The 24,280-nt window shown below is 58.5% G+C and overlaps 2 protein-coding genes across 11 annotated transcripts in view; one reads left to right on the forward strand and one right to left on the reverse strand.

The window, feature by feature from the left end:
• IFT140 (intraflagellar transport 140) overlaps nt 1-24,280 on the reverse strand; it is a 71,685-nt gene that overhangs the window by 7,889 nt on the left and 39,516 nt on the right. For 9 of the 10 annotated variants that reach the window (XM_082431823.1, XM_082431816.1, XM_082431821.1 and 6 more), the window contains 7 exons: nt 5,809-5,986; nt 5,056-5,246; nt 4,670-4,765; nt 4,337-4,469; nt 4,101-4,244; nt 3,352-3,741; nt 164-370 (listed from right to left, as the gene is read on the reverse strand). In XM_082431823.1, the coding sequence (XP_082287949.1) occupies nt 164-370; nt 3,352-3,741; nt 4,101-4,244; nt 4,337-4,469; nt 4,670-4,765; nt 5,056-5,246; nt 5,809-5,986 (1,339 nt within the window). The remainder of the gene's footprint in view (nt 1-163; nt 371-3,351; nt 3,742-4,100; nt 4,245-4,336; nt 4,470-4,669; nt 4,766-5,055; nt 5,247-5,808; nt 5,987-24,280) is intronic. The other variant, XM_082431817.1, reaches the window with a different exon arrangement.
• TMEM204 (transmembrane protein 204) lies at nt 8,743-22,611 on the forward strand. Its single transcript, XM_082431872.1, has 3 exons — nt 8,743-9,612; nt 14,057-14,212; nt 21,877-22,611. The coding sequence occupies exons 1-3, from the start codon at nt 9,336-9,338 to the stop codon at nt 22,119-22,121; spliced, it is 678 nt and encodes a 225-aa protein (XP_082287998.1). The 5' UTR covers nt 8,743-9,335; the 3' UTR covers nt 22,122-22,611.

The following is a 24,280-nucleotide window of genomic DNA, read 5'->3' on the forward strand; positions in this document are numbered from 1 at the left end:
CCGGGCTGGCCCCTTCCTGGCAAGGTGGACAGAGCTCCCGCCCGACGCTGCAGGTGTGTCTTCAGGACAAGCGAGCTCTGGGCTGCAAGGTCTTGGCAGGCGCCCTCGGAGCCGTGCCCGAAAGCTCATCCCACGGGGCACCCATGTGCCGGGCCGCACTCACCTTCAGCCTGTCCCCTGCCTGCGTGTACTTCTTGGTGGCCAGGTGGTAGTTGCCCTGGCGCATGCAGCAGCTGGCAATCTGCTCCAGCAGTTCACGCCGGGACTCTTCAGACAGCTCCTTGCAGTCCTTGGACACCGTCATCTTTTCGGCCATCTCCTCAGTGATGGTCAAGTTCTGCTCCAGGCAGAGCTGCAGGGCTTCGTGATACTGGGAAGGGCCACAGAAACCAAGGGGCAGTCACCTGTGGCCTGGGGGAGAGCCACACCTCCCCGCCACCTGGGATGGGGTGGGGGGGAACAGTGCGGCCAGGTGGGGGCACGTGACCTTCTCTTGCTATTGATACTGTAGAGGCAACCAAGGAAATGTGCAGCCCAAAAGAATGTTATATTCATTGTGGGAGGAAAAAGAGACCAGAAACTAATTTTCTTCTATAATTCTTTTCAAGTTTTCAAAGTAAGGAGTTTAATTAACTTTCCTTAAAAATTCAAGAAAAATTGTATATTCTTCACTTAAGAATGTGTCTTGGGGGGCTTTCTTGGTGGTGCAGTGGTTAAGAATCTGCCTGCCAATGTAGGGGACATGGGATCGAGCCCTGGTCCGGGAAGATCCCACACGCCGTGGAGCAACTAAGCCCGTGCACCACAACTACTGAGCCCACGCGCTGCAACTACTGAAGCCTGAGCGCTCTAGAGCCCGCGAGCCACAACTACTGAAGCCCGCGTGCCTAGGCCCATGCTCCGCAACGAGAAGACACCGCAATGAGAAGCCTGCGCACTGCAACGAAGAGTAGCCCCTGCTCGCCCAACTAGAGAAACCCCGTGCGCAACAACGAAGACTCAATGCAGCCAAAAATAAATTAAATAAATTAAAAAAAAAATAAAACAGCCCATTGTGGATTTAAAAAAAAGAATGTGCCTTGGGAAGAAAGAGAACTATGACTTGGAGATGATTTCCCCTGCTGACGGCTGTGCCAGCAACCTGCAGGGCATCCTGCCCAGACTCGGAGGGGCGGTCCTGCAGGTGCGGCGGCCCTTGTGCCTATGCCACTTACGCGTGTATAAGTGTGTTGTTAGCATGACTTCTGACGATAGGAAGCGCTGGACCAAGGAAGATGTGCTTGTCATCTGTGGCAGGCGCCGCTGCCATGTTCCTACCCGCAGCCTGAGCACAACTGTTTCCCACTACAACCTGGCAGGTTTTCTAGCCTTTTCACTTTACTAGGCTAATTCACAAACAATGGCATCTCCTCGCGTCTGATCTGTATTCCCCTGACGATGAGTGAGGCTGTGTATCGGACATTCAGGAACCATCCAGATTTCCTTTTTAAAACAAACTGACCATATTCTTTGTCCTTCCTCTTGAGTTGCTGGTAGATTTCTTATTGGTTTATAGAAACTCTATACATATTAAGAAGATTGGCCTTTTGGGATATAGGTAGAATACATTTTTTCCCATTTTATTATTCATCTTTGCTTTGTTTATGCTGTTTTCCATGTGCTATTTTCAAATTTGTATTTGGTCAAATTGATCAGTCTTTCCCACTATGGCTGTTGGGTTTTGAGTTGAATTTAGAAAATGTCTTCCCTCCTTCAAGGTCATACGAGACACATGTGGCTTCTGGTGGTACTGGGCCGCCACCCTATGCACTTAGATCTCTGACCTGCCTGCAGTTTCCTCAGACGCAGCAGGTGAGAAGGATTTAACTTCACTTTTCCCAAGTGGCCACCTGGCTGTGTCAACCCCATTCACCAAAGGGCTCATCCCCACTGTTGTGAGATGCTCCTTCACCACATGTAAATGTGCACCTGTATGTGGCTCTATTTCTGGATTTTCTAGTATTTCCTACTGATCTATAGGCCCGATCACACACCAAACCCCAATTATTCTAGCACTGATATAGTTTATGATCTGGGAGGTTTAATCACCTCTTGTTATACTCTTCTTTTCAGATTTTTCTCGGCTCTTCTGGCTTATCTGGTTTTCACTGTAAAACTACAGAATCCACTTATCTAACTAGAGGAAGCCCTGTGGTATTTTTTCTGGGGTCAGAGTCAGTCTGAAGCGGCCTTAGGGAGGCCAGTCAGTAGGTCTCTCTAACCAAGTACGTGGTGTGTGTGCCTTTTCACTTGCTCAGGAATTCTCCTATCACTCATAATGAGAGACCACACTGCACGCGTGATTCTGGCTGCAGGAAAAAAGATCTTCCAATTAGGACAGGCTGATTCTGGGTGACTAACCATTTTCTACATCTCCATTCAGTTTCCATCAAGGGGAATTTTTCTCCTTAAGGAAGGTTAGTGCACATAACCATTAAGACAGCTACTATCAGAAACTAGAAGACAGGGAGTGTTGGGGAGGATGTGGAGAAACTGGGACCCTGGTGCTCTGCTGGTGGGAGCATCAAACGGTTCAGCCACCGTGGAAACAGTATGGCGGTTCCACAGAATGTTAGAGCAGAGTTACCACGTGACCCAGCACTTGCCTCTCTGGATAAATTCCCCAAAGAACTGAAAGCAGGGTCTTGAAGAGATGTTCGCACATTCACACTTATTCACAACAGTCAAAAGGTAGAGAGAATTCCCTGGCGGTTAGGACTCTGTGCTCTCACTGCCGAGGGCCCAGGTTCCATCCCTGGTTGGGGAACTAGATCCCACAAGCCATGCTGGTGTGGCCAAAAAAAAAAGCAACCCGAACGTCCACCTGTGGATGCTGGACAAGCCAGGTGTGGTCTGTCCGTGCAGAGGAATACGGTTCAGTCTCAAACAGCAGGGACCTTCCAACATGCGCTGCAGCGTGGACGGCCTGGGGGACACTATGCTCAGGCGAGAAGCCAGTCGCAAAGACAAGCGACTCCACTGACACGCGTCCCTAGACTCACACTCAGAGAGACAGAAAGGCGGAGGGCGAGTGCCAGGGGCCAGAAGAGTTTGAGTTCTGCGAGACCAGTAGGGTCTTGGAGATCAGCTGCATGAACACGTGAATGTGCTTAACACCACTGAGCTGTACACTCAAAAACCCCTAAGATGGTAACTTTCACGTTATGTGCTCTTTACAACACACACACAGAAGAAAGTGGACTCTTTGGCTATGACTGGAAACAGGCGGCAAGTCCCGCACAGGCCGGCCTGGCCTTCCTGGTGAGCGTGGTTGGTGAGGGTGGCCTGGCCGCCCGCCCGCAGGGCCCGTACCTTCTTGGCGGCCAGCAGCAGCTCCACCGCTTTCTCGTACTGACTGTGCTCCAGGAAGAAGTCGGAGCAGCGGGCCAGGAGGGCAGGGTCTGACTTCTCGTCCAGGTCCTCTGCCACGAGCTGCAGGGCCACAAACTGCTGTGTGGCGAAGGCCAGCTCCAGGGCCTTGGAGAAGTGGCCGGCCTGTGGACAGTGGGGGAGCTCTGAGCAGCACCGTCTGGGTGCCCCGCTGTGCCCGGGGTCTGGGGCGGGTGGCCTCACCTTGTGGTACAGCATGACCGCCTGGTCCATCTGCTCGCCCTTCTCCTCGTAGTAGCGTGCGGCCTCGATCATGTCCTTGGGGGAGCTCAGCAGGGCCAAGTTCATAAGCTGGTCATCCAGGCCGTGCTCCTGTGGGAGCACAGAACGTTGGGGAACTACCTGACATGAGGGCTCTCCGCCTTTTCGACTTTTCCTGAAGTGGGACCCTGGGCTGGAACACTTTTATGGATGCAGAGCGTCCGACAGCTTCCTAGGTAGGTCTACTGAGTACGAGGCGTGAACAGCCTCCCTGCTGCTCAGGAGCCTGGATAGCAGGGAGCATCCCCGAGCGCACTTGGGCAGAGTGAGGCGTGAGAGGTAGACATCTGCCTGGGTAGGGGTATGACACTCACGACATGAGTCTCTAACCTTCTGTTTGAAACTCTCTCAACAGAAGGTGGGAAGCAGCCTCCCCCACCCGGCGGCACTGGCAGGGGCTGGGCGCTCACCTTGCAAAGGCGGATGGCATTGTTGAAGGCCTGGGCGCGCGTGTAGAAGTGCACGGCCTGCCGCACCTCATCCTGGCTCTCGTACTGGCGGGCCAGGTGGTAGGAGGCCGCCCAGTTCCCGGTCTCGCTGGCTATCTCTGCGGCCTAGAGACACCAGGGACAGGGGCTTTGCGTGCAGCCTGCTCTGCCAAGCAGCCCGCTCTGCCAAGCAGCCTGCCTCCCTCCGGGGCTCCTACCTTCTGGATGTTGCCCTGGAAGCAGTAAACGCGGACCAGGGAGAAGTAGTCGTGCGCCAGCTCGTAGTAGCGAAGCGCAGCGTCCATCTCGGCCTGGCTCTCCAGGTACTGGGCCCACCACCTCCACAGGGTCCTGAGAGGAGCCGCATGCGCTCCCTCAGGCTCCTCTCCCGCTGGAAGTGAGCCCTGGGTCCCACACCAGCAGCCAGGAGACATGGACGCTGGGTGGACGAGCCCGAGTGAGGTCCCCAGGGGAGGCCCCCGCCCGGTGCCCTGAGGACCAGCTGACGTGTGAGGCTCTGGGGGGAAGACCTCCCGGGCCCGGCCACTCACTTGTCCTTCATCTTGTTGATGTACAGCTCCAGGGCCTGCAGGTCCTCCGCCAGCATCCGCGGCACCTCGAAGCGGTGTGTGTCTGATTTCTCGTAGCTGTGGGAGAAGAGAAAGTGCCACTCGCTCCCTGGTTCAGCTTGCAGCTCTATGGCCTGTGCACCCGACTAAGGGCTCCACCACTAGCACTGTCCGGGGGGCACAGGCCCGACCAGCGCTGCGGCCTAGAGACCCAGGGCCTGGCAGTTCCTCCTAAAGCACAGAGCTCAGGCCCCCCCCGAAGGCCTCCCACCGAGATGGTGCTGGCCCGGATCTTCCTCTGAGAACCTCTGAGGCCCCCTCACTGGGGCAGCAGAGACAAGAGGTCCTGGCTGCCCGCCCGTGCTCACTAGCTGAGGGCCAGGCTGCAGTCCCCGCTGGCCTCCAGGTGCCGGGCGTAGTTGTAGTAGGTGGTGCGCAGGTGCACGCGGTCGTGTCGCTCAGCCACCTCAATGGCCCTCTGCCACTGGCCTGAGGCCTGCAGGAGCCTATTGAGGAGATCGTAGCGCCCGCATTTCTTGTACAGATGCTCCGCGTCCTCCTGAGGGAAGGAAGTTTCCCTGTCGGCACCGACGATGACCCCAACGGCAGCCGAAAGTCACCAGGGATCCACCGTGGTGGGCGGCAGGGCGGCCGGGCCGTCAACCCACCCACGACTGAGACCACAACACAACCTGGGTGGAATGGACACTTTGGGGCATGGGCGGGGATGGTCAAGATGACACTGGAGAGGGCAGGCCTGCCCGTCAGCCAGGGGGTCTGAGCTCCACCCAGACCCCATCAGACCCATAGGTGTCTGCTCCCGACTGTCCCCCCCACCGACAGTGCCCGGCCACTCGGCCTGCATCTCCCGCGACTTCCATCGGCCTCTCTGGGCCACAGGGGTACAAGGGGCCGTGAGCTCCGCGAACACGCAGGAGGCAGGGAGAGGACCGGCGTGGAGCGGGGTGGCCTCGGGGGCTCTGCAGGGGCTCCCTCCCCCCCACCCCCATTTTGGCCTCAGCTTGTTTGAGGGGGTTTCTGTTCCCTGCAACCCAAGGGCCCGGACAAGCACACACTGTGCGTGGGAGGCTGGCCTGCCCATCGGGGTGGTGCCCACTCACCAGCATGCCCAGCTGTATGGCCAACACAGCCACCCTGGCCTCTGGCTCTGGCTCCTGCTCAGCCTCCCGCAGCGCTCGGGCTCCGCGCGCATGGCCCATGTGCCCCAGGCACACCTTGGCGACATCCAGCCGCTGGGTCTTCACGCACATGCGCGCCATGTTCTCCCAGACAGCCTTGCTGCAGTGGAGGACACGTGGCTCCAGTGAGCTGCCGCTCTCACGACTCGGGCCCCAGCAAGACCCGTGCCAGGCAGCACGGGGATCCGGCTGGACACATGGTCTCTGAGAAGGGGGCCGCGTGCGAGCCCAACAGCTTCACCCACAGAGCAACGTGGCAAACTGGGGCCCACATACTCTCCCGGGAAGAAAACGGGTGAGACACCCGTGTCCCAGGGGTGCAGGGGCTGGTGTACCTCTCACGGCTGGCCCTGGTGCCTGCTCCTTGCGCAGGCTCCCTCCCTCGGCCACAAGGGGTCCCGTGAAGACCCTGGAGAGTGTCTTGTGCAGGCTGCCAGGCCCCACCGTGCCCCTCAGTGAACACTTGCTTCTCCCCCACCCCGCACCCGGCACCTCTGTCCCAGGCTGAACTCCTAGTGCTCCCTCCACCCTCACACAGAGCCCCTGGGTCAGGCGGGGAGTGGGGTCCCCCAACTCCCACGAGGACAAGCATGACACCCAGGTGGGCCTTGCCGTGTGCTGAATGGAGGCGGGGGTCCCGGGGACGGGCCTGCAGAGCTGCCTTCTGACACCCCTGGCACAGGCTCGGGCCGGGGTCTTCCTTCCTTGTTTGGAGGTTTCTAGCATCTCCCTCCCTCCAATGCTGATGGGGGCTCCTGCCCGCCCCCTAGCAGGTCCCAGGACAACCTCAGACCCAGGATGGCCTCCCTGAGAAAAGACGCTGGCAGGAGGGAGGATGCTCTGGGGCCCCTCCTCCTGGGGCTCCGTCCCCTGATGACCCCAGAGCCCTGAGGAGAACAGACCAGTAAGTAACTTCTGGGATGCGAGCGGCTGGTGGCCCTCAGGATGCGTGAGTCACTGCGGACTCCACCCGTCCGTTCTCAAGGAGCCCCTGGGCGATCAGCGCGGAAGCAGGGTGCCAGCCACTCCCGACAGCCTCTCCACGGGCAGCTTTACCCCATGTGAGTCCTGGGGTCTGTGCATCCAATCGAAAGTCCATGTGGACACCCGCCTAGTCCCCACCAGAGCCGTGAGCGCTTCCTGCTGTCCGGTAGCGTCTGCACCCTGTCAAGTGAGGGGCAGATGGGCTCCGAGCGGCCCGACTCTTGGGAAAGTCTTGTCCTCTGAGAAGCTCCCAGAGCGAGCCAGAGGCCCCTCCTCTTGGGCTGCTCTGTGGAGACCCTGGTGGGGTGGAGCAGTGGTTGACCACTCCCAGCTTCACGTCCCACCAAGTGGCACACACGCTGTGTCCAAACCTCCCGTGTGTCTCTGCTCTAAGATGACACTGCTGCTTGTCCGCGTGAAGGAGCAGGGGAGGCCTTGACAGGGCCAAAGACCTGGACCGCGGAGAACAGGAAGGGCCCCTGGGGTGGCACACGATGGATGAGGGGGTCCTTGAAGGACTTGGTCATCCTGACTCAAGGTCTGCTCCCAGGCCGGCCACCCTCCCCCTCTCCAGCCCAGCTGTCCACTCCACCCGAGCCGGAGGCTGGGGGCTGGTCCGATAGGAGCCCCAGCAGGTGGCCCGGCCTGCTCCCCGCCCAGCCCGGGAGAGAGCTGGATGGCACTGGCCCAAGGGCTGTTCCCAGGACAAGCAAAGCAGGGGCTACGGTTCCTGAAACCCCCTGCTTGCTTTTCAGCAGATATTAGCCACTTAAAGACTGGCTCAGGATAAGCGATTCTAATGAGTAAGGAGGGAAATTGATGCTCTTTTAATGGAAACTTTGAGGAAAACTTCCTTTCGAGGCCATCTACTGCACTGTGTGCACAGGAGCCCCAGCCCTAGTCCTCAGAGGGGCTGCCCTCCCACAGGGTCTTCTGAGCTGACAGACCCCCAGGTGCCTCCCCACCCACAGGGCGGCTGGAGTGAGAGCAGGGGGAGCAGGGGGGCAGCCCTGCTTCCAGCACAGCCGAGGGAAGAGGGAAAGTGGCAAGAACTCAGCTGACATGTTTGCTACAAGCTCTGGTGGGAAAAATCCAAAGGACATAAAATTCCTCTGGGAACTGATGGACAGATGTTTCTTGAGAACCTTGATTCTCCAAAGACCCCCTGCCTTTAAGGAATGTAAACTTGGGGCGGGGACTTCCAGGGCCGACCAGTTTGGTTTTAGCACAGGCCCGGCTGAATGAGTCGCAGCCCAGAGGATCTGAGCAGAGCAGATGACTAGCTCTCTGAGCGCCCCTCAGCCTGACGGCTTATGCGACACAGGGCAGGGCACCCAGTGCAAGACCTGGGCCCTTACTGCCCACGCACCCCGTCAGCAGCAGACAGGGCCCAGGCCCTCAGGTCTTGCCGGGTGCACGGCTCGTCCAGAACCCAGCCTCTTGAACCTCAAGGACGACGGCCTGCTCTGGTGGGTCTCCAAGCATGGGTGAGGGTCTCAGCTGGGAGGTGGAGGAGTCCAGGGGGCCTCCCCACCACACTGGCCCTTCTCTGCTGTGCACCTATGGGTGCGTGGCACCCATGTGCTGGGGGAGTGACCGATGGCTGGGGTACGCCCAGTCCCCAAGGTGGGCGACTGGTCACCAGCGCCCTGCCCGCCCCGAGCCACCGGGTCGAGACAGACAGTGGGGCCTGTGGGCCTGCCAGGCCGGCATCCCTGGCCTCCACTTCCAGGGAAGGTGGGTAGGGCGGGGGAGGGTCCCGGAGCAGGCCTCCAGAAGAAGGCCCCCCTGCCTTTCCTATCAGGAAACACATCCTGTTAGTGTCTGGCTGCTATTTGTTGCAGTTGGCTACGCCCTCCAGCTCACCAAAAACAGCCTCAAAAACAACCATTTCCTCTCTGCTGAGAGACAGGGGGAAAACGCAGGCGCGAGGCACACACACACTCACTCACACACGCACGCGCATCCCTGCAGCAACCCTTTTGCTTTCCAGGACCAGCTGTTCGGTGGCGGAGGCACCGGGCAGGGGCTCAGGCAGCGGAGGCCCCAGTGGCTCACTTGCGCTGCTCCCAGCGGCCCTGCTCAGAGCCCCGCTCTGCACTGGTCCTGAGAGTGAGGCCCAGGCACCCCGCGTTGCTGCCTGCCTCGCCAGTGATTTCTGTTCTCTTCGCCTCCTCCTCCTCCCAGGAAGACGGCGCGCTCACGACTCTGGACTCTCGCTGGTGCCCCTGCTTCCTCCCCGGGATGGGCAGCTCCGAAGGCTTCAGCTCAGGCCTGGCCCTGCTCCAGGTGCAGGAAGGAGGGTAAGGAGGGCCGCAAGGCGGGCGCCCCCGCACCTGTCGCATGGGCCTTCCTGACGCCTCCAAGCATGAGCGGTGATGTCCTCTAGCCACCCCTGGTGACAGCAGCTGACCGACTGGGACTGGGACTTTCTCCACGACAAGGGGACGGCACTGCAGTCCGCGATGACTGTCCAGAAAGTGGTGGCCACGGCCGTGCTGGTGGCCCTCGTCTCTCTCATTCTCAACAACGCAGCGGCCTTCACCCCCAACTGGGTGTACCAGACGCTGGAGGATGGGCGCAGGCGGAGCGTGGGGCTGTGGCGGTCCTGCTGGCTGGACAGGGCCAGGGGAGGGCCGAGCCCGGGGGCCAGGCCCGGGCAGGCGGACGTGCGGGACTGCGAGGCCCTGGGCTGGGGCTCCGAGGCGGCGGGCTTCCAGGAGTCGCGAGGCACCGTCAAACGTAAGTCTGCTTATTTTCCTTCCTCCTTTAAAGCGGCTGTGGATGCGGGCACGTCTGCTGACGGGTGATGGGTGCTCTGCTCACAGGGGCGACCTTGGCTCTTGGGGACACAAGCGAGCCCCAAGCTCCAAGCCCACCCTGCCCCGGCCCCTTTGGGACAGAATTCTTCCTGTGCGGGAGGGGGCTTTTTCTCTGCCGTCATGCATAGCTACAGTACGGATACATTAACCAAAGCAAGGAAAATACGTTTTTCCTGGTGGAAAATAAAGACTGTTAATGAGTAAAATAAACAAGAAGCTTAAAAACATGCGGCTGGGTTTGGACTTCATTCCACAGTTGTCAGGGTTGTTAAGGCAGTGGGCAGCACAGAGGGAGACCCTCCAGGGACTGGCTGTAGGTGGCATGCCCAGGAGAGAGTGGGAGACTGATGGCCTTCAGACGGCAGAGAAGAGCCGACTCCTGTGAGCAGGGGACTGGCTCCCTCTGCCCAGTGGTCCTGTCTGGTTGGTCACGTCCGGCACAGGATCCATTACAGCTCTGAAAGGTGGGAACTTGACTTTGAAAGCGGGGTAGGGTTTGAGTGTACGGGACGGAAGGTTCATAAATATGAAAACGCTTGTCACCTAACGTGTAGACACACGGCAACAGCAGCCGATGGGCAAAGGTCTCCCCAGTGACGACCCTTTAAAACTGCAGACAAGAGTCTAACACGTAGACCTCATCACCTGTTCTGAATACGACACTTGTCCTCAGGAAAACGTGGCTCCAGCCAGGTCTCTGCTGGTTGCTCCACAGGGCACGCCTCACTCAACTCAGGCATGACGGCCCTCAGAACCCTGACCCACGAGGGAATGGGAGTGGGGGGATGTTGCCTCCACTTCACAGGCAAAGAGACTGAGGCTGCAGGAGGCACGTGGCTCCGCTCAGGTCCCCGAGGGGACGCGACCCCGTCTTTGCACGTGGACCCCCACGCAGCACAGCCTGGGGGTGTCTTCCATCGGGAGTGGCTGGCTTGCCAGCCCGCCCCCGCCTTTGCAAGCAGAGAGCCACAACCTCCCTTAAAAAGGGCGAAGAGCCTGAATGAATCAATGAGCTTCTGTGAGCTCTCAGACCAGGGGCCTGGGGGGGGGGCTGGGTAGGTCAGCTGAACTTGGGTCACTGTGACCTGCCGGTCAGACTGGTCCCTCTGGGCTCTGGGTCTGTCCTGAGGAGCAGTGAAAGCCAGTGACCGGGGCTCTAGCATGGGCTCCGCGCAGGCCACGCCTCTCCCGCCCCACAAGTGCACTGCGCACGCCCCCCCCTCCGCAACAGAGCAACCCTCCACCCCGGGGGGAGGTCCCACGTCAGCCCAGCCCCTGCCCTGGGCTCAAGGCCTCCAATGCCCCACAGGTGCCCGCTCCGGGCATCCGTCCCCCCGCCCCCTTGCTGAGCCAGGTCGGGTCAGGTCACGCCAGGAAGACACGGGCCGGGACGCTCTCTGCCTCCAGACCGCACAGCCACCCTGCCGCCTGTCCCGAGCGCCCCGCTCACCTGCCCTTGTTTGCTGTCCCTCCCTGACCACCTGATAAGCCTCCTGAACAACTTTTAAAACATCCTCCTGCCATAACACGTCATCTGTGGCACCTGACCTTTAATGATGCCCTGAGCATCAGAGGTTTTCCCAGAACAAGGGAAACGTATTTGGAGCTTCTCGTGAATGAGGCCGAGACCAGGGAGAGGGGCTGGCAGATGTCTCACCAGCTCCCGGGGACCGAGCACTGCTGCCCCGGGGGTTCCGGAGCTGGGGGCTTCTGGCTGGGTTTCTGGGCTGCCCCCTTCAATCAAACCAGCTCCCAGTCTCATCAGCTCTCATGCAAAACCCCAGCCCAGGCTTTGCCCCTGATGGTCCAGCCTCCAGCCGGGCTAGGGACAGGGAGGAGGAGTGGGCGGCCTCGACCACAGCATCACCTCTGTCTGTCCATCCCGAGCCCCGTGTGGGGGTACCGAGGGGGCGAGACTCATGTTGCTTCACCCTAGAGATTCCAGACATGATGCAGGTGGCCAGGGCAGCTCTCGGGGACAGCAGCCACGCTCCTGCCAGCTCTGTGCCCAAGTCCTGGCAGAGCCCGCAGAGCCGAGCCACAGCCACTTGGCGCATCGGGCCAACACCACCGTCCCCCAACGTAACAAGCTGTAGTGAGGGTGTCCCGAGCATGCTGGGTCAGGGGACGACCCTGGGACAGGCCCTCCAGCTGGCCCCATGTCACACCAGGTCCCGTCCTCGAGGACAGGGCCCTTCCCCCACACTGGCTCACTGGGCGTGTGCGGCGGCCGTGACTTTTGTTACTCATCAGGTGGGGGTCTGGGGGTACCTCACAGCCCAGGTCGGGAGTCAGTCTTGCTTTCTGGCCCCCGTTCTCTCTGCCACTTTTCATCTCTCCAAGTTTTGTGCATTTTGTCGGGCACCTGTGTCCTTTCCCTGAAGCCAGGGGGGACATGAACAAACACGTAATTAAATCTCCTGTGGTGACCGCTGCTCTCTGTCTCCTGGGAGGCAGCCTCACAGGGCACTGGGGTGGGAAGGGGCACAACGACTGCCCAGCCGGCAGACACTCACGGCCACGTTCTCATGGCTCCTCAAAACCCAGTGCTGCTGCCCAGGCCGCGCACACAGCAAGTGTAAGAACCCGTCAAATGTCCAGGCTTGGTGGGTGCTAGTGAGGACTGGTCCCCTCTGGGTGGCTGGGAAAAGGGGCATGGCCAAGGGGAGAGTCTGCCGCCTCAGCCTTTACAGCCTCAGGCACCTGGGTACTAGGCAGCGGCCCAGCTCGACTGCTTGGAGGGTGGGTTGCTGCCAGGGTGTGTGGCATGGGGCTGAGCGCTCAGAGCCGCCGGGGCCACCGGGAGGGCAGGGCCTCGTGGTGCCAGCACCAACACACTGCAGCGCAGACAATCCCGGCATGGCCAGCCCGTTGGTGCACGTCTTTCCTCACCTGCAAGGCTGGGCCCCGGAACCGGAAGGACATTCCTGGGCCCAGAGTGGATCCCGGTTCCGCCCTGTGTTGTGAACACCCATCACGTTTTAACAGCCCTCGTCTCTGAGGCCACCTCCACTTCCAAACTCTATGACCTCTTAGAGTAGCAGGACCTTCTGTACGGGCGTTTGAAGGGTAAAAATTGTTGCAAAGAAAACAGCGTGAAAAAGGCAGGAAGAGTGTGATGAACAGCAGCCTCCACGGGAAGCCAGCTGGTGTTCCAGAGTCTGTGGCCCGAGCAACCGGAGCCCCCGTGCTGACAGAGGAGCCACGTGTCCTCCTGCTTCCACGTGTGGTCATGGGGACCCGAGAAGACCTCGTGAGCAGCCAGGAAGGTTTCTGCAAATCACAAGCGCTAGCAGCCCTGCCGCCCCAGCCTTGAGGGAGAGGAGGGGTCTGAGCCCGTGTGCGGGGAGCCCGCTCTGTTCTCCGGCCCAGCCTCTGTCCTTTCTCCGAGTTGCTCCAGAGCTGCTGCCACACCATTGCCAGAAGCCCTGCGCTCACCAGGCTGCACCGCCCACCCCTGGCTCCTCGTCTCCCTGAGTTTTAAAGGGTCAGGGTTCCCAGCGACTGCAGCTATGTTTTGTGGTAACTTTGAAGACTACAGAACCCAGAACATGAGCGCTCGGTCACCCGGCAGTGAGGCCCACGGAGCGTGTGCGGCCGCGCAAGGAGCGGGCGAGAGTGTCACGGGCAGCGTCAAGCCCTGGCAGAGGCGCCGTCCGTCCATCTGTCTGCCTGGGAATGCTCCTTGGCCCTCGGTGCCAGGCTCTCCTCCCAGAAGCCCTCTGCCCCTCCACCCGCAGGGCTGCTCTGACTTCGCAGCAGCCCGGGGCCCCTGTACCACAGTCCAGAGCCAGGCCTGGGATCTGGGAAGGGTGAGACCCCTCAAGCTCCGGACAGCAGGAGGGAGGCCAGGGGGAAGCAGGTCGAGACCCCTGGGCAGGAGGAGCTGACCCTCTGTGGCAGGAAGCAGCACAACACCCCCACGAGACTCTAGACTCCACAAGCGCTAAATGTGAATGCCGCCTGCCCGCAGAGCATGAATCAGACAGCGCTGCACCTGAAGCCTGGGGGCGGGGGCCACTTTTACAGCATGGAAGGACCACGGGGAAGGGGCCTGACTTCACGGCGGACGGCTCTGCCCTCCAGCACATGGGTGGGAAAGTTGACTCCCCTGATGGCCTCTCGATGACACCTCCACGGCCCCCACCTTTGCAGTCCAAGCATCGGGCTGCCCCATCCTCCCTCTGCCCTGTGTGCACAGCCTCCAAATGCCTCGCTCAGAGACCAGGGGCAGGTGGGGGCTGGGAAGGGAGTGGTGAGACTCGGTGAGACGGAGGGAGGAGTCCCGGGAGGGGCAGGCAGCCCGGTCTTGAGCGGCCTCGCCCGTGCTGACCGCCTGCTTCTCTCCCTCCGGCCCCTCACAGTGCAGTTCGACATGATGCGAGCCTGCAACCTGGTGGCCACGGCGGCACTTGCCGCGGGCCAGCTCACCTTCGTCCTGGGGCTGACGGGCCTGCCCCTGATGTCGCCCGATTCCCAGTGCTGGGAGGAGGCCATGGCCGCTGCGTTCCAGCTGGCAAGTAAGTATCCTCACCTGGGCCCCCGCCAGGCTGAGCAGCCGCATCCCCAGCTCTTGTCAGGGCTGGCAGGTTGGCTGTGGCTTCTAAAGTCATGGCGACCCCTGTGGGTCACGCTCCCACCCCACCCGTCACTGTGGGCAGCAGCAAAACAGAAATACACACACAGGGGCGGAACGCTGAGGTGCAACCAGATGGGTTTGTGTCTGTTTGCTCAAGGCCTCCTGGCCCTTCCCATCTAAGACAAGGTGCTGAGGCTCACGGTGACCTGCTTTGCTTTCCAAAGTCTTCGGCATCTGGTGTTTTCTTTGCCCCTCTGCAGCCTGTGTGGCAGGCGGCCTGGGTTCACGCTCCTCCCATGAGGGTGCAGCAGCCTGCTGCAGGCACTTGGGCACATGGGCAGAGGGAGGCGCCCTTCTGACCCCTCGCCTGCCTCCATGGCCTTCCTGGCTAACGGTTAGCAGACGGGGAGTTCTGGGCACACATGGTTCCCAGCTGGCGACCTGCACGCTCGGTTATAAATGCAGCTTCCTGGGGCCCGGCTGGGGTGTGCAGGGCCCTCCTGTAAGAAGCACAGGCAAAGCGTGGAGGACCCCGCCAAGCACACAGGGACGCACATGCAACACCAGGGCCAGACGAGCGTGATGGGGGCAGTGTGGGGGACAGCAGCGAGGCCTTGGCCATCAGCGAACAATCCAGAAGCCACCTTGGCCTCTGGGGGCGACTGCAGGGTGAAATGGGGCAGGGCCTGGGCACACTGTAGTCTTCACAGGGCGAGTGTGGCAGCGCCGTGGATGACGAATGGGACTGTTCCAGGAGGCTCTGCACAACGGCCACGGAAGCCCCAAAGTGTCCACCCGGCACCCCAGGGAGCATAGGGGCGTCTGTGCTGGTTTCCCCTCTCCCTCTGCCTGTCTCACTGGCCCAGGTTTAACGATCACGGGAACCTGGGAGCTCAGGTTTCCTGCTGCCTATGGGGAAGGTCAGACGGGTGGCTGATGGGACAGAGGAAGGGCCAGGACGTCACCAGCCCACCGCCTGCCTCTCCAGCTCAGTGGAGAAGGCAGTGTCCCAACCATGAGGGTGCAGTTCCAACACATGCGGCGGGAGGAACGGCAGGAAGTACGAGTGAATCACTTGGGGAATAATGGATCCCGGCCCTCATCGTCCTGGAGAAACGCAATTTCCAGAATGCGGCTGACAGGCTGGCAGCACTCGTGCTGGAAAGTGCCGGGTGGGACTCGGAAACAGGCCCTGTTCACAGAAGGCCAGTCACTTCCCTGTGCCCGGGCAGGCCGGAGGGCGTCGCCAGGGCCTAGGAAAGAGCGCAGGCTTTGATGTCAGGAGAACAGAACTGTGTCCGGCCCTACGGCTTACCAGCCACGTGAACGGGGCAAAGCCACACCTCATTTCACCCAACTGCAAAATGGGGTAATGCCCACCCTGCCCGGGGCAATTCTGAGAGTTAACCAGGTACATGAAGCGGGACCTCGGACCTCCACCTCCTCCCTCCTCTAGGACTGTGAGGAAAAACACGGACATTCCAATGCCACACATGTAGGAAAATCACCCACCTGCCCTCTGCTGACCTTAGGGCTGTAAATCAAGCAGTTTCCCCGACTCACTGAAACCACCCACCTCTCTCACGTGGGATCATCTGAAATTCCATCCCTTCAAGAAGGAAGTGGAAGATTTTGCAATGTGATTGGAAAAGCTGGATTAGAAACAGATATTTTAGTGGCATTAAAGGAATAAAAGTAACAGCTCTTGATTCTGAAAGTAACTTCTCCTAGCAGGATGATCAAATCTGTCATTGCATTTCTTAAGAAACTTCTTTGAGACACTTATTTAGAATTATTAGAAAAAATATTGTGGGTTTGGTGTCAAAACTGACATCTTACTTCCTGTAAACTCTTGTTTCAGAACAAAATATTGTTGTTTCCAAATAACACACCAAAAAAATGGAAACGGGGGAACCCCCATCAACTAAAATCAAACTGTCTTGCATCAATCGGTGGGGGTTGGGGGGCACTGCCGAAGGTCTGGGGTTCAGGGGCTGTCCTGGCCAAGTGGGGGCTGGGGGCACATGCTGCTTTCCTGAGTATTTCCAGGCCAGCACAGCCTCTGGAAAGGTTGGACCAGGCTCTGTCCAAAAACCGTCAGACAGGCAGAGGCCCACGGAAAAAGCCAGAAGCCCCAAGCAGCACCTGCGGCACTTCAGATGGTCCCTCTGCCTCCGCAGGCCCCCTCTCCCCATGGTGTCCGACGGTTACCCACAGTGGGTCTGCTGTGCCCAAAAAGGAAATGCATTTGGCCCTGTTTAGACTTGTTTCATTGACAAACAGTACAGAACACAGCTCTGTGCCTTTCTTCTATCACACTGCTAATTTTAGAGTTAGGTTTTTTCCTGTGCTCTGGTCTGTTTTAAACAGTCAGGGAGAGACTGAAGGGCGCCAGGATATCCTGTCCCAGGAGGGGGAAATGCCTGCTGGTACCTGTTATGCAAGGGAACCTTGAGTCCCCAGTGCTGGGGCCAGAGGGTGGGCGGGGGGAGAGAGGTGCTCGTGAAAGGGGGAAGCACACGGATTCCCCGGGAGGCCGGGACCAGCCGGAGAGCAACACCCCAGCGGGAGGAGACAGGAGGCCAACCGCTCGCCCATTCATCCCACAGCCGTTTCTGGCCGTTTCCACCACGCTTGCATGATGCCCAGCCTGGGTCTGTGAAAGGGCAGCCCCTGCTGCTCAGGGCTGTGGCTCCAAAGGACCCAGTCCCAGACGCCAGGGAGAACCCAGGAAACGCTGCTCTTGCAGGGCAACAGTGTGACTACCAGCCGTTTCACCGGGTTTGCTCTATTGAACTCAGGCCACCGCACGCAATAGTTTGCAATTTCTTTGCAGAATTTTCCAAGTGTAAATTTAATTTACCTTAAAGTTGAAAAAACTCCTTTCAGTCCCTTATTCCACCCCCACCCATAAGCTGAACACCCCGTGAAAGCACTGTGTTCGCTGGGGTCGCAGCAGCTGTCCGCCAGCCCCAGCCTGGCCCACCCCTCCTCAGACCCAGGAGGATGATTTCAAGAGCGGCATTTCGTGGACCTTGTGGGCTTCACGTCTGCAGGCTTCCCCTCTCCACTTCTGGAAATCCTAAGACTTTTTCTTATGATGAAAAACTTACACCCTAAGGGCCGCTTACTCCGCGCCGTGAGAAGGCTGACTTTACCATCCGAAAGGTCAGTCGGGGTGATGCACGGTGTCTGTCTTGGCAACTCGTGAGCTGGTGGGGATCATGCTGTTCTCGCAAACCTGCTCATAGGAACGTACCACTTTCTGTGCTTTACTATAAAGCAGCACTTGGCTTGGGCCAGACGCTTCGCTTTCCTGTCTTCTGAGCCCACTTCCTAAGCCCAGTCCTGGCCCCGCACCCTGGGGAGAGTGTCGCCTTCTCCTTTCCTAGACTCTCTCCCTAAGGGGGAGGCACTTGTCCCCACCTTCTGCTGCTCACAGCTGAGCCTCGAGTGCCCTGTACACGCTCCGGGGCCTTGGCCAGCGCTGCCCCGTGGATGCTGAGGCAGGTGTGCTACTTGAGGGCTCAGGGCTCAGCCACATGCTCTTCCCACCCGTGGGCCCTGCGTGTGCTTGATGGCCACACCAGAGGAAGGCCTGTGACCGCCGGTGGAACCCTGGGAAGCCAGCAGGAAGGAAGAGAGGAGAGGGCGCTGTGAACCACAGTGCCACAGCCGCCGGCTCACAGAAAGGGGCTGTTTGCTTTGGAAACACAAGTTCATGAGGACGGAATTGACTCCACGTGCAGAAGTCCGTGCATTTGCTAAAAACTCTCCCCTTAGATTCGTTTCTGTACAAACAGCGATGTCACTGAAAAATTCACGAGAATGGGGACCTGAACGTCAGGAGAATGGAGAAACCGCACTTCAGGCTGGCTGTGGCGAGAGAACCTTATCAAAGTAAAAGGCCAGTTTGATTTCAGGAGGATGTGCCCACACGGCCAGCGCAGGCAGCCGCTGCCTCTCCGCATCTCTGTGGCTTTCTGCCATTGCCGCGTGGCGCATGCTTGGTCCCCGCGTCCCATGCATCTGCTCAGGCCACACCGCCCCCACTGGCCCAGGGCAGAGTCCACGTGTCCCTGAGCCAGCCCCACTGTGACATCCACCCACGGCCCAGCACCTGGGCCCACTGTTCCAGTCAGTTCTTTGTATTTTCCTGCTTCAGGAACAAATGTATTTTTTTTTGATGTTAGGGAAGCATATCCCTTCTCTGACTGTACGTGTTCCAAGTTGAACTAAGATAAAGCAAAAGCCAACACTGGTCTTGACACAGAGTAAAGTCACATCGATGTAAATTTTGTTAACCTTTTTTTACACTGCGGTACAGAACTAGACTTCTCCTTCCTACTTCTCTTGGGAAAAAAACCAACCAGCAAGAAGGTGCAGCCTCTGAGCAACGCTGGCTGGAGAAGGAGCACCTCAATGCTTGAAACCCGTCCACACCGCTCACTGCTGGACGCTAGAGAAATCGTTTTCAAGACAAAGCACGAGACAGGGGGGACTTGGCCTGTTCATTTCACTCTGTAAAAAGTCCCTCCAAGAGGCTCCGCGCTCCCCCGGCCTGTCACCCCCACCACTCTTCCCGCTGTGCTTGCAGACGTGGGTGGCTGTGCCCGGCTGTCTGTTCACATGTGAATTCACACTTCTTTCATCTTGTGACATAAGAAACAGTCTTCTCCATTGTAGGCCGTACAGCTAAACATACGGAGGAAGTTAATAAGCTGAGTAGGACGGCAACAAAGCAACAGCCTGCCCTGTTTCCAAAAAAAACGGACGATGTGATCTTAAGAACCATAAGTAGCCCTGACGCTGGCAAGTGGGTGGGTGTTCCCCGCCTGGAGGGCGCAGCGCCTCCCCCCCCCCACCCCCACAGCCCTCATCCTAAACGGGGGGACCTGGATCAATGGGTGGGTGACTGCCCAACTGAGCACTCAGGGGCCAGGACAGGAGGACGGGAGGCGCCCTCCCACCAGGCAGATGGAGCTCAGGATGGCGGCGCCAGGAAAGGTAGGGGGACCAGCGCGCAGCGTGAGCAGACTCAAGGCCAGGCGTGTCTTGAGGGCCGGGAGACGCTAAAGCGTGTTCTCTACAGCCTCCACAGGGCAACCAGCGCAGCTGTGGGAACGTGGCAACGAGAGGCACGTGGCCAGAGTCGTGACACGCTTTAGGAAGTGCTTGTTAATAGAAGACTGTAAAGTTAGTTGCACTTCTAGACTATTCTAACTGTCTTACTATGAACCTTATGTACAAAGGACTCAGGAGACACACAAGTGACACCGAGAAGCCCATATGTGCTGCCTCCGGCCCCGGTCAGTGGTGGCCGCCCGTTGGCCGGGCCTGTCTGAACCGAGCACAGAGCAGCCGTGTCCGCCCCGCGGCCCGTGGCCCAGCACCTCGTCTCCGAGGACGCGCATTTCAGATGCTCTGATGTGGGGTCCCGGTCATGTTTCCTGTGACCTGTGACAAGCAGGGTCTCACTCGGGCACAGTCCTGGGAGTGGGTCTCAGGTCCCAGGGCCACGCGTGTGCCCTGCTGGCGTGCCCCGTGCTTTCCTCAGTCAGGCCCTGTCCAGGTCGGGGTCTCACAATTGCCAAGTCTCCACTGGACGGCCTTGCAGTAAATTCAAGGTCTTCTGTTCTCAGTGACGCAAACCAACCCCATGTCAGACAGCCGATGGCCCTGGAGGCTGTGCGGAGGCCCAGTTCCTTCGCCCGTTCCCTTCTGATGGACGACGCTGCAGATCTGTGCTGAGGCCAGGAGGCTGGTCCATGTGGCCTGTTGCTCCTCCGACCCCACTCCCCTGAGATCATCAAACTCCTTGGCTAGGTGGCCCAGGGAGCCCTGCCCTCTGCTGTGGCGACCAGGGTGAGTCCGTTTCTTGGAACCCAACATGCCCGAGGAGGACAAAGGCCCTCGGGGACCCAGCGTGGTCCAGACAGGACTCCCAGCCCCTCCTGGACTTGTCTCGTCTCCTGCCCTGGGCTCTGGCCAGGCCGAACTGCCTGCTGCAGCCCCTCCACCTGCCCTGCACTGTGACATCTGCACGTCTGTTCATGCTGGTCCCCCACTCCCTGTGGCCTCCTGGCTTTCCTCAGGAAACCAGATCATGTACGACCTGGCGTGGCCCCGGAGCAAAGGGCAGCAGTGATGCCCGCTGACGATTCTAATAGCTGTGTCATGACTTAGTGCTGGGGCAGAGGCTGGAGTTTTCTAGAAACACAGGCATTCTGGAAGCATTTCTGCGCCTTCCAGAAAGTATGAATTAAACACTTAACTGCCCCGGTTGTGTCCTAAACAATGGTGACGGTGACTAATCCCTGTGCTAATCCTCTATGGTACTTTGTGGAGCTTTTTATACATGGAAAGCTTCTCGATACTTCCTTTCTGTTAAAAATAACTAATTCTGTTTGTCATGCACACTGGCAAAAAGAAACTTCTGGCATTCCTCTCTCCCAGCTAGGAGTACATCCTCTGCCCACGATTTTGTGCCACCGAGTTTTGCGTGAGGGAAGGAATTAGGACCTGTGTTTTGTGTAATGCAAATGAAAGTACTTTATGTGTTCCCTTGTTTTCACTACGTCTTTGGGCATTTTTTTGCCAGCCAGGGAGCTTGTTGTGCCTTCTTTCAACAAGACTCAGAAGGACGGGGCAGGATGGGGCGAGGGGAGCGAGCCCTCTGCCTCGTCCCAGCCATCAGGGCTTCCAGCCCAGATTCAGACCTGAACTCTTTCAAACATCAGTGCCCTGTTAGCCTAGCTGACAGATCTTGGGTGCGAAATCCTGGTTTTCCTATTGTAAGAACTAATAAAATCAAGTCTTTGGAGCTCCTTAAAGATACAACTATGGAAGTCATGATGTGACGGTATTAACAGCTGACCGAGAGGGGACATGGCCTCCTTAACTGAGTCCACACAGGACGCTGTGCACAGTCCTGGACCCCCCGTGTCACCTGGAGAGAGGAAGGGACGGAGAGAGACCTGCAGGGGACCGGGTGGGTGAGGGGGACATTCTAGAACCAGCCGAGTCTATTCAGCCACAGTCCGGCTCCCCCCCCACTCCCCCCACTCCCCCCACCCCGAATGTGCAGGCCCTCCGCCATCTCAGGTTTTGAAAGAAAATATTTCCTCTGGAAGCAAACACTAAGAATAAGAAAACTCTTAAAAACAGGAATTCAAACTAAGTTAAATACAAATCTGAGTTGTTTCAAGGTAAGACTTAGAAAATATCTGTGTTTGCTTTCACTTTGAATGAATTAGGCGTTTATAAGCCAGAGCGGAGCTTCCACGGAGTTACCGCTGGACTGTTCGGGGTGAGGAAGTGGGTGTCAGCGTCACCTCCATGGGGAGGGCGGCCAAGGAAGTGGCCTGACACCTGCCAGGTCACAGGAAGCACGTGAGCCCCTATGACCATCCGGGGTCAGGATTGAGCAGACGCCCCCCCCAACAGCCACCAGACCCAAAAGTCCCATAAAATTCAGCTCGACCCCAAGGCACCAGCACCAAGACCCAGGAGGACAGGGTTGGGTGGGAGGAGAAGTGGGAGTGGCCCCACGGCTGGACCTGCAGCCTCCTCCGCTCCCTGTCTCACCCTGTCCTTCATCCGCAGGTTTTGTTCTGGTCATCGGGCTGGTGACGTTCTACAGAATCGGCCCGTACACCAGCCTGTCCTGGTCTTGCTACCTGAACATCGGGGCCTGCCTGCTGGCCACCCTGGCCGCGGCCATGCTCATCTGGAACGTCCTGCACAGGAGGGAGGACTGCATGGCCCCCCGCGTCATCGTCATCAGCCGCTCCCTGACCGCACGCTTCCGCCGCGGGCTGGACAACGACTACGTGGAGTCGCCGTGCTGAGGGCGGCGGGAGGCCGCTCGGGGCTCCGTCCACCGCAGGGACCGTCTGGGGAAGCAGGGCACTGCCTGCGTGGCTTCCCATGAGAGCACATGTACGACACACATTCACTACGTTATACACGAACACAGGGCGTGACCACATACCGGCTGCGTCCCACCCCCACCCCCCCAACCCCGCCACGGCCCGCTTCACGCTCGCGCATGTCCTGTCCTGGAGACCAGCTCCGGAGAGGCACGTCCGGGATGGCAGCCGCCTCGCTCTCCGCCCTGGCCCGGGAATAATTTATTCTGTATCTGCCAAGAGGGGCGTCCTGGGTCATATTTACTTTGATAAAGCAGAACACAGGGAAGAGTTCTGAACTGTCCGTGATCTTCCTCCAGGGACTCAGAATTTATAGTCAGATGGTTACGGTTTTACAACAGGATTGTGTTAGTGATGTCCATTTACTCCAGATTATCTTCCTAAGTTAAAATAAAACACAAACCTCTTACCACGGTTTAAAAATTGTGTTTTACCCATTACACTGCCACGTGGTGAAGGAATATGGCTTATTCTTCTGCAGCTTTGTGGGTCAGCAGTCAGAGAAGGGTTGACACATTTTATAGGCCCGGGGGCAGAGCGCTGGGGACCACTCATGGCTCACTCACGTTTCCGTTCAGAAGTCCCCGTTTCTACAGACTCTAAGCGCTGGCTGGACAACGGCAGGTCCACAGTTGGCGCAGTATGAGGGAAAAAGTCTATTGGCTTAAATTTCAGAGATTGATTCACTTTTTTCCCTAGAAAAGTCTTCAATGCATCCAGCCAAACTTGGTGGGCTACAGAAGACCTTCCCAGCACCAACCTGGTGCCAGCAGCCCTGGACCTGACTCCGTAGCAGGGACTAAGCCCCAGGCTGAACACAAGCACCTAAGAGCTGCCTCAGGGGCTCAAAACCAGCCCACGTCCCCCGGGACCGGGCTGGGTTGCCCGGCCACACCTGCAAGGACAGTCCCCCGAGAGCGCAGCTGCTTGTTCCCGTGCCACCTGGCGGTGGGAAGCGCATCTTCCGGCCCAGGAAACGAGGGGCGGTGGTGGACACCGTGCAAAGTCCGCAGCGTGGGGGTGGTCACTGTCTGGCTGCTGCCCCCACACTAGGCCAACCCTCTAAGAAACATTTAGCTTTGCTGCCTCCACCTCCCAGACGATGTGCGGTGACCAGTCTGGAATTCAAAGGCCACGCTGCCCCAGGAATTTGTCTTTAGTCAGAGCAAGAGGTAGATCCGGTTGTTGCTTTAAAAAAACATAAAGCAACGGAGAATGACTTAAAAGCACGTCTGGGCTGACCACGGACGTAAGCGCAGCTCAGGGCAGAGGTACAGCCAGCACACTAGGGGACCCAAAGGGCTGCCCTTCCTCCCCCGGGCACCTCAAGCTGTACAGTCTCAGCAGTGTTACGTACACGACTACATATACTGCATGGGCCACGTGCTCACCTATGGTCTGTGATCGAGTTCCTATGAAACGGAAAGTGCCTCCAGCCACTCTTCACTTCCCTGATCAAAAGCCTCTTGCCCACCTGCAGCAGGGAAAAGCCCCTCTGCTGTGGACCAAGACCAGGTCTCAGGCTGCTCGGAAGGTGCTTCTGGGTTACAGACCCATCACTGCAGACAAGAGCTGCTGGGGTGCCCTAACTCCCGTCCTCCTCTTCCCACTTGAATTTCACCCTTCAATAGTTTTTCTACTCTTTGGCGATTAAAATCTGTCAAATGCTCCTGAGAAGCTCTGAATTCTCACAGGCACAGAGAGGAAGCTGCCTATAGGTAGCCCTTGATTGACAACTTAGAGCAATTTTAATTGCATTTTGCCTGCCGTTTTGAGAGTTTACTATCAAAACCTTTTCTGTTTAGGGCTTCCCTCGTGGCACAGTGGTTAAGAATTTGCCTGCCAATGCAGGGGACACGGGTTCAAGCCCTCATCCGGGAAGATCCCACATGCTGCACAGCAACTAAGCCCCATGTGCCACAACTACTGAGCCTGCGCTCTAGAGCCTGTGAGCCACAACTACTGAGCCTGTGTGCCACAACTACTGAAGCTTGTGCGCCTAGAGCCCGTGCTCCGCAACAAGAGAAGCCACTGCAATGAGAAGCCTACGCACCGCAAGGAAGAGTAGCCCCTGTTCA

This window comes from Balaenoptera physalus, assembly GCF_965194825.1.
Source record: "Balaenoptera physalus genome assembly, chromosome: 16".
NCBI classification, from domain to species: Eukaryota; Metazoa; Chordata; class Mammalia; order Artiodactyla; family Balaenopteridae; genus Balaenoptera; species Balaenoptera physalus.